Source organism: Salvelinus sp. IW2-2015, linkage group LG3 (assembly GCF_002910315.2).
Source record: "Salvelinus sp. IW2-2015 linkage group LG3, ASM291031v2, whole genome shotgun sequence".
NCBI lineage: Eukaryota > Metazoa > Chordata > Actinopteri > Salmoniformes > Salmonidae > Salvelinus > Salvelinus sp. IW2-2015.
This window is the reverse complement of record NC_036840.1, coordinates 4,862,824-4,877,149: the sequence shown is the minus strand read 5'-3', so window position 1 is coordinate 4,877,149 and position 14,326 is coordinate 4,862,824. Positions and strand designations below refer to the sequence as shown.

General features: G+C 42.6%; 1 protein-coding gene across 3 annotated transcripts; it reads right to left on the bottom strand.

Annotated features, from left to right (window-relative positions):
* Nucleotides 1-3: 3 nt before the first annotated feature.
* On the bottom strand, nt 4-14,324 carry pah (phenylalanine hydroxylase). Of its 3 annotated transcripts, XM_070434026.1 has the most exons (13): nt 14,220-14,238; nt 8,921-9,075; nt 8,000-8,183; nt 6,665-6,753; nt 6,013-6,080; nt 5,344-5,540; nt 5,115-5,250; nt 4,758-4,827; nt 2,773-2,829; nt 2,568-2,663; nt 1,552-1,685; nt 1,292-1,407; nt 4-877 (listed from the first exon to the last, which is right to left on the bottom strand). In XM_070434026.1, the coding sequence occupies exons 2-13, from the start codon at nt 8,966-8,968 to the stop codon at nt 834-836; spliced, it is 1,239 nt and encodes a 412-aa protein (XP_070290127.1). In that variant the 5' UTR covers nt 8,969-9,075; nt 14,220-14,238; the 3' UTR covers nt 4-833. The 3 variants fall into 3 exon arrangements, with proteins under 3 accessions (XP_070290127.1, XP_023870204.2, XP_070290125.1); XM_024014436.2 differs by lacking the exon at nt 8,921-9,075 and having other exon boundaries at nt 14,220-14,324; XM_070434024.1 differs by lacking the exon at nt 14,220-14,238 and having other exon boundaries at nt 8,921-10,030.
* Nucleotides 14,325-14,326: the final 2 nt, after the last annotated feature.

The following is a 14,326-nucleotide window of genomic DNA, read 5'->3' as shown; positions in this document are numbered from 1 at the left end:
AAGAACCTTTTTAGCATACATTTATTTGTCAAGTTAATAACACATTTTCATGCATATTATACAAACAAATGTGATAGTAAAGAATGGAAAAACAGTCGATCATTTGGATTCATCAGAATTCAGGATATAATCAAACACATTCTCTAACATGCTGGACATACACATTGCATTTCGTTATTGTGTTATATAGGCCTAGCTATTTATAGCATAATGCAAGGATTTATTTTTGTTATTTGCGATTTAACCAATATAGATAGAATACTCAAGTGCGAATTAGATCGTCAAAGCCTGAGCTAATAGTTCTGGAACAGCACTATTCCAATGTAATCCCTCTCAGCTGGTTACAGAAAATGACATCGGTTGACCTATCAATACAGTAACGGCGGTGTTGGATTTCTAGAACATACTGAAAAAGGTATGATAAAATAATACTTCTCCTTGTTAGTGTTAACAAAAATCTAACGAAAAACTCACTCACTTATCGAATAATTAATTTCAAGTTAATACTTGTTTTATGTAACTTCATATTTACAAGGAGTGACTCATTTTCGATGTGCATTTTCATTGGCTAGTAGTATGTCTGTGTGATTCATTGAGAGAGTGCTACTCTAATATTGACTACTAAAATTAAAATGTTCTACTTAAAATGACTAGCGTCTGGGTTGCAGTAGGTATTTATGAATAATTTATWTAAAGATGAAGCAGAATGCAKTAGATGTTATMATGGACAAGCACACAGATTATAARYASAAAGAGTAWAATGGAAATCTACAAGATTGATGAAATACATTGAGATTCTATCATTGCGCACATCAGTATTGAAGGTGGTCTCCTTACTCCATCTTCCGCAGGGCATTGCACAAGATCCCAATTTCCCCTAAAATAAAAGCAACATAACATTAGGTAGTTCATCTGTAGAATATTAAGAAACATTCAATTCCAGTCGGAGTTGGGCATTCATACAGATATTGTATTTAATTAAACTATGTTTTCAATTTGTAAAAGGCAAGACAAAAATAAATCCTAGTGTGATCTTCTATAGCTCAGTTGGTAGAGCATGGTGCTTGCAATGCCAGAGTATGGGTTTGATAAAATGTAAATGTAAAATGTATGCCTGCATGACTGTAAGCCGCTTTGGATAAAAGTGTATGCTAAATAGCATTTATTACATACAGTGTATATAAATTATAATTGGTAGAAAATCTCATTTGAATCCATTTCTAATAGTACTTGATGTTGGTATTTGCATGAGAAGTTAGTTTTATGAGGACTCTATAGAAATGTCACACACCACTGATGTTGTCAGCCAGGTTTCTCAGCTGCTGGGTGTTATCCAAGACTTCAATGCTTTGGGTGTACGCATTGTAGCGCACTGAGAAAGGCCTGGGGATGGTGTCAGCAAATTTCCTGTATAAAGAGTCATAACATAGGACTTTCAATTGAAAATGTGAACGTATATATTACGATATAAAAATCCAGAGTTCCAAAGCAAATGCAGTGAATGAATGTGACATAATAAACGTTTAATATTGTGCAGATGTTAAATATTACCTGACTCTCTCTTTGGCGTCATCAAAGCTCTCTGCAACAAAGTAAATGGGTTGGAACTCAGTGATTGGGTACTTCTGGAGGCTGGTCTTTGCAGGGTCAAATGGTTGAATCTTGGGCTTGTCTGTCAAACAGTACTGTAAAACAATTCAAAACAGTCAAATGTTATTCCAGAGTTTGACTCCAACTCTAATCCCCATTTATGGGAGATGCACCACTGTCATGAATCAATCTACAATGAGCAGAATCCAGGTTACAAGTCCTCATTTGGTGTTTTGAGGTCACGGACCACTAGCAGTGTGCAATTCCTCAATGACATTCTGTGCACCTTGGTAGCAGTAAACAGGAAGTGCAGTGTGAATGGCGTCCTGCTGTGATATGACTCAGCTAACTGCTCATCCTCTGATGACAATGTCTGATGTAACTGGTGACTTAAGATATTAATTCGATCTCTGCCCCCTACTTCTCCAGTGAACCACTAACCCACTCCTCACCAGTTTCCCCCAGTGACACATTTAGCCTGAGCCCTGGGTGGACCACTAACAAACTGATTGACAGCTGTATCGCATTAGTGGAAACCAAGATTGGTATCAGGGCAGGTCTGACGGTTTTGACTAGTAGAAGTTACTTTTCGTAGCAGGTTAGAAGAACTTACCTGGCAGGTTTGGAGAATTAGGTTTAGATTAGGGTTAGCTAAAACTGTCCACGACATGACTCGAACATATCTAGCTACAACCAGGTCTGCCCTGAGAACAGTTTTCGTTTCCACTAATGCGATGCTGCTGACTGACAGCCCACTGGGCTACCTCATAGGGATTTGTCTATATTAGAACTGCAGGAAGGAGGCCTGCGCACGTGGGCATAAAAACAGGTCATGAAAGACACCCTCGCAAAAATAGCCACATGGCTAAATGAATTGTTCTGTTGTGAAGATGCCCAACATGTGACCACTGTGGCTGCTTCTAGCATCTATTTCTCATTGTAAGACGCTCTGGAAGGTGTAAATGCAATGTAAATACCTGCAGCTCTCCAAATGATGAGAGAAGGCCAGCTCCATAGGCCTTGATCTCAGAGCCCTGCTTGCAGAGGCCAAACTCCACTGTGAACCAATAGACCTGTGGACAGACAGACACAAGGGCTCGTCACATATTCAATATTGTTTTGCCTTCCTCTGGTATCAGGAGTCGGCTGTAGTTGATGTTGTGAGACGTCTGAGGTACTTACAGTAGCAAGCCTCTCAATGTACTCGTCGGGGGCACCCAGGGAAGCCAAACCGATTTCCTGTTCAGAATAGCGTCAAATAAATCATGTTATTGTCCATACAGTTGAAGTCGGAAGTTTACATACACCTTAAAATGTATTTGGCTAAACTCAGTTTTTCACAATTCCTGACATTTAATCCAAGTAAAAATTCCCTGTCTTAGGTCAGTTAGGATCACCACTTTATTTTAAGAATGTGAAATGTCAGAATAATAGTAAAGAGAATGATTTATTTATTTCAGCTTTTATTTCTTTCATCACATTCCCAGTGGGTCAGAAGTTTACATACACTCAATTAGTATTTGGTAGCATTGCCTTTAAATTGTTTAACTTGGGTCAAATGCTTCTGGTAGCCTTCCACAAGCTTCCCACAATAAGTTGGGTGAATTTTGGCCCATTTCTACTGACAGAGCTGGTGTATCTGAGTCAGGTTTGTAGGCCTCCTTGCTCGCACACGCTTTTTCAGTTTTGCCCACAAATTCTCTATAGGATTTAGGTCAGGGCTTTGTGATGGCCACTCCAATACCTTGACTTTGTTGTCCTTAAGCCATTTTGCCACAACTTTGGAAGTATGCTTGGGGTCATTGTCCATTTGGAAGACCCATTTGCGACCAAGCTTTAACTTCCTGACTGATGTCTTGAGATGTTGCTTCAATATATCCACATAATTTTCCTGCCTCATGATGCCATCTATTTTGTGAAGTGCACCAGTCCCTCCTGCACAAAGCACCCCCACAACATGAAGCTGCCACCCCACGTGCTTCACGGTTGGGATGGTGTTCTTCAGGCTTGCAAGCCTCCCCTTTTTCCTCCAAACATAACGCTGGTTATTATGGCCAAACAGTTCTATTTTTGTTTCATCAGACCAGAGACATTTCTCCAAAAAGTATGATCTTTGTCCCATGTGCAGTTGCAAACCGTAGTCGGCTTTTTTATGGCGGTTTTGGAGCAGTGGCTTCTTCCTTGCTGAGCAGCCTTTCAGGTTATGTCGATATAGGACTCGTTTTACTGTGGATATAGATGCTTTTGTACCTGTTTCCTCCTGCATCTTCACAAGGTCCTTTGCTGTTGTTCTGGGATTGATTCGCACTTTTCGCACTAAAGTACGTTCATCTCTAGGAGACAGAACGTGTCTCCTTCCTGAGCGGTATGACGGCTGCGTGGTCCAATGGTGTTTATACTTGCGTACTATTGTTTGTACAGATGAACGTGGTACCTTCAGGCGTTTGGAAATTGCTGTTAATGATGAACCAGACTTGTGGAAGTCTACAATTTTTTTCTGGGGTCTTGGGGCGGTATCTTTTGATGTTCCCATGATGTCAAGCAAAGAGGCACTGCGTTTGAAGGTAGGCCTTGAAATACATCCACAGGTACACCTCCAATTGACTCAAATTATGTCAATTAGCCTACCAGAAGCTTCTAAAGCCATGACATCATTTTCTGGAATTTTCCAAGCTGTTTAAAGCCACAGTCATTTTAGTGTATGTAAACGTCTAACCCCCTTGAATTGTGATCCAGTGAAATATTCTATCTGTAAACAACTGTTGTAAAAATTACTTGTGTCATGCACAAAGTAGATGTCCTCACCGACTTGCCAAAACTATAGTTCGTTTACAAGAAATTTGTGGAGTGGTTGAAGAACGAGTTTTAATGACTCCAACCTAAGTGTATGTAAACTTCCGACTTCAACTGTATCTGCTTCAGGATATTGTGCTGTAACACAGATGAACGCGTTCTACAGGAGCAAAACCAATATTAGAGAAAAACTGACACATGCAGTACAGTTGCATGGCATTCTCCTCAATCCTCCTCAACATTATGACTAGCATGACTGTGTTTGAAGCTGATCTTTAAAGTGGTACCCTTTTTCACGCCAACAATGGATAGTTCTCTGAAGTTATGATACCAGCAGGGGTTAAAGAAAGTTAATGTCCTCTTGTGTTCTTTACCTGTGAGAATTGGGCAAAGGTGGGGTCAGCAAACAGAGGAACATGGCCCAGGAGTTCATGGCAGATATCCCTGTGGAGAGATGTAAGTCAATGACTGTAGAACATATTCAACTATGTACAACTGGTCCCAAGGTGGGATGTGACACCTATATAAAGGTACGGACACAACAGTGGCGTTTGCCGGCCGAAAGTACTTAACAGGGTGCCGGCTGTAATTTGCAAACCGAGTACCAACCGATTCTATATGTGTGGAAATGGGCGAAAATGACGGAAATCAGACGGTCCCTAAAACATACCATGGCAATGTTATGTTTTTGATGTTTTTTTTCTCCTTAAAATGATGAGGGTGACACTCACGGCTCAGGTGTGTACATGGGCTTGGATTGGTGACGGATGTACTGTGTAGAGTGGAAGACTCGGAAGGCCAGACCAGCCAGGAAATCCCGAGAGGAGAGCAGGCCAGCCACTGGGCGCAGCCGAAAACCTGTGCACGCTAAAACAGAGAGGAGAGGAGGGGAGGGTATCATGTCAGTGTATGTGGGACGCTGATAGAAGCAGAGGACTTAGGCACGATCTGTTGTCTTACACTGCAGGTAGCGTGAGATGTCCTCCAGCTGGGGGATGTTGTCCTGCCTGTAGCCGCAGTACTGCTCCAGCAGGGGGAACACACGGTTGTGCTCGCGGCAGGCGTGCGTGGGGTACAGAGTCTTCAGCTCATTGAACACTGTGCTCCATGTGGCCTTCTCCTCCGCTGTGTACTCCACCTTGGGAATGACCTGGCCACTGAAACAGAGAGACACACTGTTGTTAACACACACTTGTGTATAATATGTTCTTCTGTACACAGACACACAGTCCCTATTTTTTGAGGGAGGACTAGGAGGATAGATGGGTGGGGGGGATCAGTTAGTGGATTCACTTCATTATTCTGCCACGGTCCCACTGCTATGTAAATGTGAGCTTCCTGTGAGGGCGTTTTCATTGGGGCTGGCGCTCTTTGTAGTTCCTGGGAATAATGAAGTCTCAATTATGCGAACAAAGCTAGAGGCTTCAAATCCACCACTGCCTCCTCTGTAATTTGTCCCCTTTTGTTTGTGGTCATTTTCAATAAAAGGCAAAGCGGAGACTGAAATGAGGCTGGAGGAGAGGGACATAGATCACTTCTAGTAGGTTCTAGAAGCTCTCTTCACCTCTGCTGTTGTGTAAAAGAGAGGGACCCAAGAGAAAAAGTATTCTAGTCTGGATGGATAGTTACTGTCTGTAGTTGTAGGCAATGTCGGCAAACTCCTTCCTCCTGGTTCTGTACACTGGGTCTGTGAAGCCCTGGAGTGAAAGAAGTAATCAATGTTAGATCTTATTTATGATCACTGCCTGGCCCTGTAAATAGTGTGTAAATCCTCCGCTAGGACTACTTGGACTCTTTGACAGCATCATACTCTCCCACTCTGCTGAGAGCCCTGGCTGGAAACACATATTCAAATGAGGCCTTTGTAGAATGTATGCTGCTCATGAGGAATACATTTCACTTTAAAGGCGGTGGCAAAAGGGAGCAATTATCTATAATTATAGGGGCTCAATTAAAGCAATGACATCAATTTGGGGCCCTAGAGAGTTTCCATTAGAATAGATAGCAGAGTGGGGACTGTCATCACGACTTGAGTCTTTCGTAAAACACACGTGTGGGTGCACATGCATACACACATGTACATACGTATGTACACACACTCACATAAATCAAATTCAATTGTAGTTGTCACATGCTTCGTATAACAACAGGTGTGGACTAACAGTGAAATGTTAACTTACGGGCCCTTCCCAACAATGCAGACACACATACAATACAAAGCAGACACCTAGTACACAGTGTGTAGGATGTAAACAGACAGTAATGAATGGTTGATCCTTACAGGGTGATCAGAATCCAGCTCAGATCCGTAGCTCAGAATCTGGTTGGCAAAGCGATCCAAGTCCTGGATGTCATTGGGGAACCATGGAACTGTAGGACAGGGGAAGCTCCTCATTACCCAGTTCAGGTGAATGTGACAAATAGATATACTGTATACACATGGCCAAAACAGACCAGAGTAAAACCAGTCGAAACAGTGGTGCATAACTTCTTGAGATGTAGAAAACTACAATTTAGTCATATTTACAATTGTCTGTAGTATATCTGCCTTGTGTTCAATGTCCAATTCCAAAATGTAAATTGATTGAAACAAGTGAAGCCCAAATGAATATTGATGTGGATGGCTTTGTGGGGGTTTTGCCTGCAGGGTGCGTTTGTATTGGGATAGAACACTATCCAGTAACCATGTTGACAGTGAACAGAGCAGCCGAGGAGGTCACCCATTGGCTCATTTATGACAGTTAGAAGTACTGGACATCAACCATTAATCTAAATCGAGGCCGTGTGGTCCAGCCTGAGGCTAGTGGAACAATGGGACCTCACCAGACTCCTCTCAAAACAGCCTGTCTCCATCTCAGACCATAAATATCTCTAATATCCTCCAATGACACATTAACCTGTCGCCCTGTCCAGTAGACCATAGGGCTAGACAGAGGGGGCTGAGGACAAGGGCGACTGGCTTGGTGGTGGCCCTGTCTATCTCCGCCTGTCTGTCTGTCCGAGATGAGCGATGACCCTGTTAGGGTTTCCCTCCTCTGGGTCTGTGATAGAGGCAGTCTGTTCTATGACAGTCGGTGACACTGGGCTCCTCTGTTTGCAGCCAGGCCAGTTGGTGCCCAGTAACTAAACTAATGTCATTGTGGAAACAACTAATAAAGGAGGCTGGATGTGAGGGACAGGCCATCCGTCTCCGCGGCGACGCTCATCACATCATTAGACAGTCTGGCTGGTGGCCTGCTAAAGCGCCACCCAAAGTTCAGATCATGTGACACACACAGGCTTTGTCTACTTCCCCCTTCTCCCTCCTAGACACAAATATATCATCATATAATTATTGTTAAGTACACTTAAAATAATGATTTAATAGCCATGATTTTAATCAGTCATTGTTTTTAAAACTTTCAGTCATGGTTTGTAATATGTTATAAGCATATCTAGATTGATTATTCATTGATAATATATGTCTATATACACACACTCATACACACCAGGATTAGGGTGAATTCCATTTCAACTCTAGTCAATTCAAAAAGTAATTCTGTATTCCAATTCCAATTTTTCCAACTTAAAAAGCGTTGCCGAGAATTGGAATTAACCCCAACCCTGATATACACACCTGTGTCCTTCTGTTTGTTGCGTGAGAGCTCGTGCACGTGGCCACTGATCTCGGTGCGCAGGCCGTCGATGACCTCGTCCAGGGATTTGGAGTAGCTGGTGTCCACGCTGATGAAGAACTCAAACTCCTGGTTGTTCAGTCGCGACGGGCGAGACTCGATGTGCATCAGGTTGATGCCCTTCTCCTGTTGAGTCAGAGACAGAGGAGAAGCCATGTAGCTTTGTAAATCCTGTGTGACAGCTAAGTGGTTCAATCCTGCTATTAGATCTTGTACATCATTTTGTTTTTGTGTTTTTGTATCTTTAACTTTAAAAGCATTATTGTGTTATTGAAATATTATTGACAATAAAAGGTTACGTTTTTGAAAAACTACTTTAAAAACCTGTGATTCAACTCATGACGATCCAGCACTGGAAATACTGTATGTGGACTTAGCATACCGCAAGAGGGCGCCAAGTGCACATCCAAACAGTGGTCATTTGACAGGCTTTGTGGAGTCAACCATGCCCTTAGGACAGGACAGCACAGCACCAAACAATCACCCAGCTAATGCACTGTGGGCTGGGTGTTATAGAACCGACTAGAGYCAGGACGTGGGCTGTGGTAGCATTGAAAGGGCTTGCACAACAACATGCAGCATTTTTATCAATGCCATCACATCTTTGAAATCATTCTGTCAACTTTTTGCATTTTATAAAATTGCCACTTAATACCAGAGAATATTTTCCAGATTATGTTCATTTTGGATGGGATTCGATGTGTGCATATACATATCTATGCATTTCAATATCAACTGTACATCTCAATATCAATTGTAGTTTTTGGCCCATCCGGAGAAACATGCAAATCTATATTGGTTAATTATTTTAAACATTTGGTTTGGTTTTATAGCTGTGGAGAGGGAGTAGAACAATCTCTTACTGCCATAGGCCCGGTAGAGAGGCGGGGCCAGGCGGCACACAGTCCCATTCCCCCTCACTCTTCTCTCTCTTCCTCTCTCGTCCCCCCTCTCTCTCTCCTTCTCCATCTGGATCCCATTCTCCAGACTGGGGCTCTTTGGAGACCATATGGATCTGCTGTTGTTTCAACATCCAACAGCTTTTAGTTACAAAACAACGCTCCACACCCCTCCCCCCATGGCTGGCCAAGCATTTCTCTGCATACTTTACATCTGATGTGCCTTTATTGACTCCTTGTGGTGTCAGTGAGTTTGTTTGCCCTGTTTGTTAGGTCTCTTTCTTGGTATTAGTTTAGGCAGATAGTTTAGTGTTTCCTTTGTTGTTGACAGGAGATCTGTACTGCAGTGTTATTCTAATATTAATCATACAGGGAGCCTGACCAGGCTTATCTGGGGCAAAATATGCCCCCCGTCCAGTTAATGTGGACCCAGGGCCTGTATGGGTCGTTTGGGTAGATTTGTGTACTTCCTAGGGATGTCGCTATGCTCCTGGTGACTTTTGAAGTGGAATGAATGTCTACCACAAGGCCTCGTGTGAGTGACATTAACCCTTCCTGTGCCCTGGCTGGGCTAAGGCCTTGGTCCGGTCATGCCAAGCTTACTGATGCTAGGAATTGGTACAGTGGAGTCTGGTCAGTCCTGGGGAGAGGGAGGGATGTGTTGATGGTTTTAAGGGTAACGTGGCCTGTTTTTATAGAAAAGGAGGGTATGGATGCTGGAAAGTGATTGGACTAAAACTGGGTCTGATGGTGGGGAGGTTTGGGGTTTTACAGGGAGATGGGGGTGGATATGGGGAAAGAGAGCTCATAGGTCCAGAGGAGCTGCTGATGTTTACATTTGGAGCACAGCACGTGGAAGATACTTATTGATCTCCACAAACACGCATTAAGATTTTTTGTTTTACTCCATTTTTAATCTGTAGGGGAAAGTGGGGTAAATTGAGCTGTTATTTACATTCAGCATCACGACATCAAGGGAATATAGTATTCTTTCTAACAAAGATGTCTACATATATTTCAGGATGGTGTGTATCCCTGGAAATAATCAGAATTCATAATAGTTTTGAAAACATAGCTTTCCCCCCCCCCCAAAAGTGCTCTCTTGGCACAACTTACCCTGGGTAAATTGAGAATAGGGACAGGGTAGGTTGAAAATAGGGACAGGGTAGGTTGAGAATAGGGACAGGGTAATTTGAGAATAGGGACAGGGTAATTTGAGAATAGGGACAGGGTAGGTTGAAAATAGGGACAGGGTGAGTTGAAAATAGGGACAGGGTGAGTTGAAAATAGGGACAGGGTGAGTTGAGAATAGGGACAGGGTGAGTTGAGAATAGGGACAGGGTAGGTTGGATACGGACAGGGTGAGTTGAGAATAGGGACAGGGTGAGTTGAGAATAGGGACAGGGTGAGTTGAGAATAGGGACAGGGTAGGTTGAAAATAGGGACAGCGTGAGTTGAGAATAAGGACGGGTGAGTTGAGAATAAGGACAGGGTAGGTTGAGAATAGGGACAGGGTAGGTTGAAAATAGGGGACAGGGTGAGTTGAGAATAGGGACAGGGTAGGTTGAAAATAGGGACAGGGTGAGTTGAGAATAGGGACAGGGTAGGTTGAGAATACGGACAGGGTAATTTGAGAATAGGGATAGGGTAGGTTGAAAATAGGGACAGGGTGAGTTGAGAATAAGGACAGGGTGAGTTGAGAATAAGGACAGGGTGAGTTGAGAATAGGGACAGGGTAGGTTGAAAATAGGGACAGGGTGAGTTGAGAATAGGGACAGGGTGAATTGAGAATAATGACAGGGTGAGTTGAGAATAAGGACAGGGTGAGTTGAGAATAAGGACAGGGTGAGTTGAGAATAGGGACAGGGTAAGTTGAGTGACGGTGTCCTGTGACAGTGGGTGATGGGGATGGAAGGTCAAAGTTTAATTCATGGAATGGGGATGTGGTATATTGTATATTTAAATGTATGCCTACTTTCAGATATCGATCTCTCTGTACAAAATCACTGACCCTTCCATTTCTTGACCAGTTGTCTGGGACAGGGATGTTGTTTCCATGTACCAATTTCGTAGGCAAGTACTTTTGAGGCGACTAAGCCCATGAAACTGGTCTGCGAAATTCTTGATATGTTTAGCAAGCTCAGCCTCCATGTCAATCAGATAAGACCTCGTGTGCCTCTGCTACTCTCTCATAGCCTCTCTTTCACACAGGTACCTGTTAGTTTTCTTTTTTGTCAATGTACCTCTTCAGTGTCATTCAGTCTATTTTTTTCCCATCCGTTGGTGCTGATTGAATGAACTTCTTCCCCTCTCTCACTCCCTCGGCTGCTCTCTCAAGAACCTCAAGGGAGCTAGACCCCTGATTGTTTTACATTTGTATACACGGGACATGAGGATGTCTGCTCTGTAACAATAAAAATGCAATATCTTGAGTTCATATGCATGACCCCTTGCAGGCATATTATGCATAAAACTGACCAAATTGAATCATTTGTATGGAGAATGGTAACTATTGGCTCTACTTATCCTATGTCCATTTTCTCAACTTACTCCAAGGCAAACATTTTGTCTATGTTAGCCAACATAGCTACAAGGATGAACTTTCAAGCTAGGTTTAGAACCTCGTGAAGCTTATAGAGACTCCAACTGATGTATAAAACCATCTACTTTGGTTTCAATACAAGCATCTTGAAACGTATAACACACTCAACTAATTTATTTTCTGTTTTGTGGACCTAACCTACTTACCACTTTTTCCATGTGGTTTCTTCCTTCACAGACTCCATGAAATGATGACCTCTTCCTAAATATTTGGTCAGATGAATAATTGTGTGTATGGTTTCTTAGAAACAAGGGGTGGCTCAACTAACCCTTTGACACAACTTACCCCGCTCTCCCCTACAAGTGAGGCACAAGACAATCCAATTCTGTTTCGACTACTAGGACATCAAACTTCGATAGCACTTCATCGTCGAAGGTTAAACAATGGATGTGCTGCCAAACAGCCCTGACTGCGTGCTACGAAGTACATAGTCACTTAAGTCAACACAGAATAAAAAAAGAAGGCACCTTGATACAGGGTCAACTGTTGCTGGTGGCACAACACAACATGATTAAGTGAACGGAGTAGCCATAACTGGTGATCATTTAGGAGCCTGATGGGTGTCTTCCAGTCTGTTCTGACTATTTCAAAAACAGAAACCTCGGCCTGCGTTGTGGATCAAAGAGCGGCCTGGAAAGATTGTGTACACAGCTGCTCCCGTAGATATCTAAGATAAAGATGTCATCACACTAACAGTTACCATGGAGCTGTAGATCTACACAGCTTAAAGAATAGGGCTTACATCCCCTCAACTCTAAATTCAGTCACCTACATTAACAACGTTGGCTACTAATACATTGGGCAACCAGCACATTGGACAAAGACGTCAGATCAACAGCCACATTTGGGTTAATATTTGATTGAGTTGTCAACAAACTCAAAATATTTCAAATAAACCAAACCTTGAACCCTGGTTGAAAGGTCTTGGGTTAAAATGACACAACAATGTTCAACATGTATGTGTTAAGACAGCTATCCATAATGATGCAATGGTATCATTTTGATTCTGAAATAACAAGGAAACAATGTTGACAAACACTCTTTGCCCAGAGGTAGAGGGAACATACTGCACCAACCTAAAGACTAGGACTTTAATGATACATCATGTAAAAACCTTGGGGTAGTCCTCCAACTCCTTCACACCCTGCTGGAAACTCCACTAATGTTTGGCTAGTTAAATGTTCATGTAAATTCTGCCCCAGGGAAATGTCCATTATTCATACTTCATGGGGGTGCAGTAGTTACCGTACAGTGCATTTACTGGTAGTATCCAATGGTGGAGCATTATTTTCCATTACCTTGGCCTCTGTCGCAGGAGCCTGCATAGAGATTTAACAAACTGGTCTATATGTATGAGAGAGCCTGTTCCAATCGGACACAGAGCTGTACACATTAAAACACAGCAGACCCTAGTGTATGATATACTCCTACTGGGGGAACCTATGCACTGTATTCAGCCAGACACAGGTCCTTCACTGAGGCAAGTACCAGGATGCAGGAGGATGGTCAGTAACCTCTAACATCTGGAGCTAACTGGAAACATGCTGTCTTATGAAGCGTGTTTGGTTGCGTACCTTGTAAATTCTTACATGGAGGAAGAGAAGGGAAAAGAGGGAAGGTCTGGCAAACTCAGTATGAAGCCATGGCTGTCTCTTTAAATTGGTCCCTTGGACTGACAAATGGCAGCTAGTAAACTTCGGTCTAATCTTCTAGAGTCGCTCTGATTTTTATGGGCATGATCGTTACCTCCCTAAAGTTGCTAGTGATAAATGGTCCCGTGTAGCTCATTGGTAGAGCATGGTGCTTGCAACGTCAGGGTTGTGGGTTCGATTCCCACAGGAAACCAATATGAAAACATGTATGAAAATGTATTCCCTCGCTACTGTAAAATGCTCTGGATTAGAGTGTCTGCTAAATGAATCCAATGTAAAAAATAACTGTCCTCCTGAAGGAGTGACTAAGCAGTTTTCCTGGTCCAGAACACAGCTGTGGAGTTGATTCTCTGAAGATACTGTGGATTAGTCTGTTTCCATCTGTTTTATTCATATTTGGTACGCATGGTATGAAATGGATAAAAACACGTGATCGTTTACTTTGTTGTGCTTGTACTGTACTGCCTCATACCCATCTCTTTCTCACCTACAGAAACTATTTCAGCATCTAGCTTTTAAAGTTAAATAAAGGTTAAATAAAAAATAAATAATAATAAAGCTATTTCAGCTTGTACATATTTCAGCTTTCACAGCTATTACTTCTTTCAGCTTTCACAGCTATTTCAGCTATTACTGCTTTCAGCTTTCACAGCTATTTCAGCTACTACTGCTTTCAGCTTTCACTGCTATTTCAGCTACTGCTTTCAGCTTTCACTGCTATTTCAGCTACTACTGCTTTCAGCTTTCACTGCTATTTCAGCTACTACTGCTTTCAGCTTTCACTGCTATTTCAGCTACTGCTTTCAGCTTTCACTGTTTTTTTTAAGCTTTCCAGGTTTTTGACTTCTTATTTGTCCTTGACCCATGACTCATTGGACAAACACATCAGAGCATTTCAGAATAAAAATTGAACATTACTTTGCATGTGTGTGACTACAGTACATTACTGCACATGTAAGATTGTTTGTACTGTGTACATTCATGTTCACAGTTATGTTGAGTGGTTTACCTCAAACAGTCGGAGGGCTTTGGCCAGCGCCCCAACCTCCTCCTTCAGGGAGAAGAAGCAGGACAGCACCCCCGCCTTGGCACTGGTCTCTTCCTCCAGGTACATGG

Coding starts and splice junctions, on each gene's coding strand:
- pah (XM_024014436.2), bottom strand. CDS start 14,324: ATGTACCTGGAGGAAGAGACCAGTGCCAAGGCGGGGGTGCTGTCCTGC. Junction 5,251..5,343: donor CATCTCACGCTACCTGCAGT/GTAAGACAACAG, acceptor TCTCTGTTTTAG/CGTGCACAGGTTTTCGGCTG. Junction 1,408..1,551: donor GACGCCAAAGAGAGAGTCAG/GTAATATTTAAC, acceptor CTCTTTATACAG/GAAATTTGCTGACACCATCC.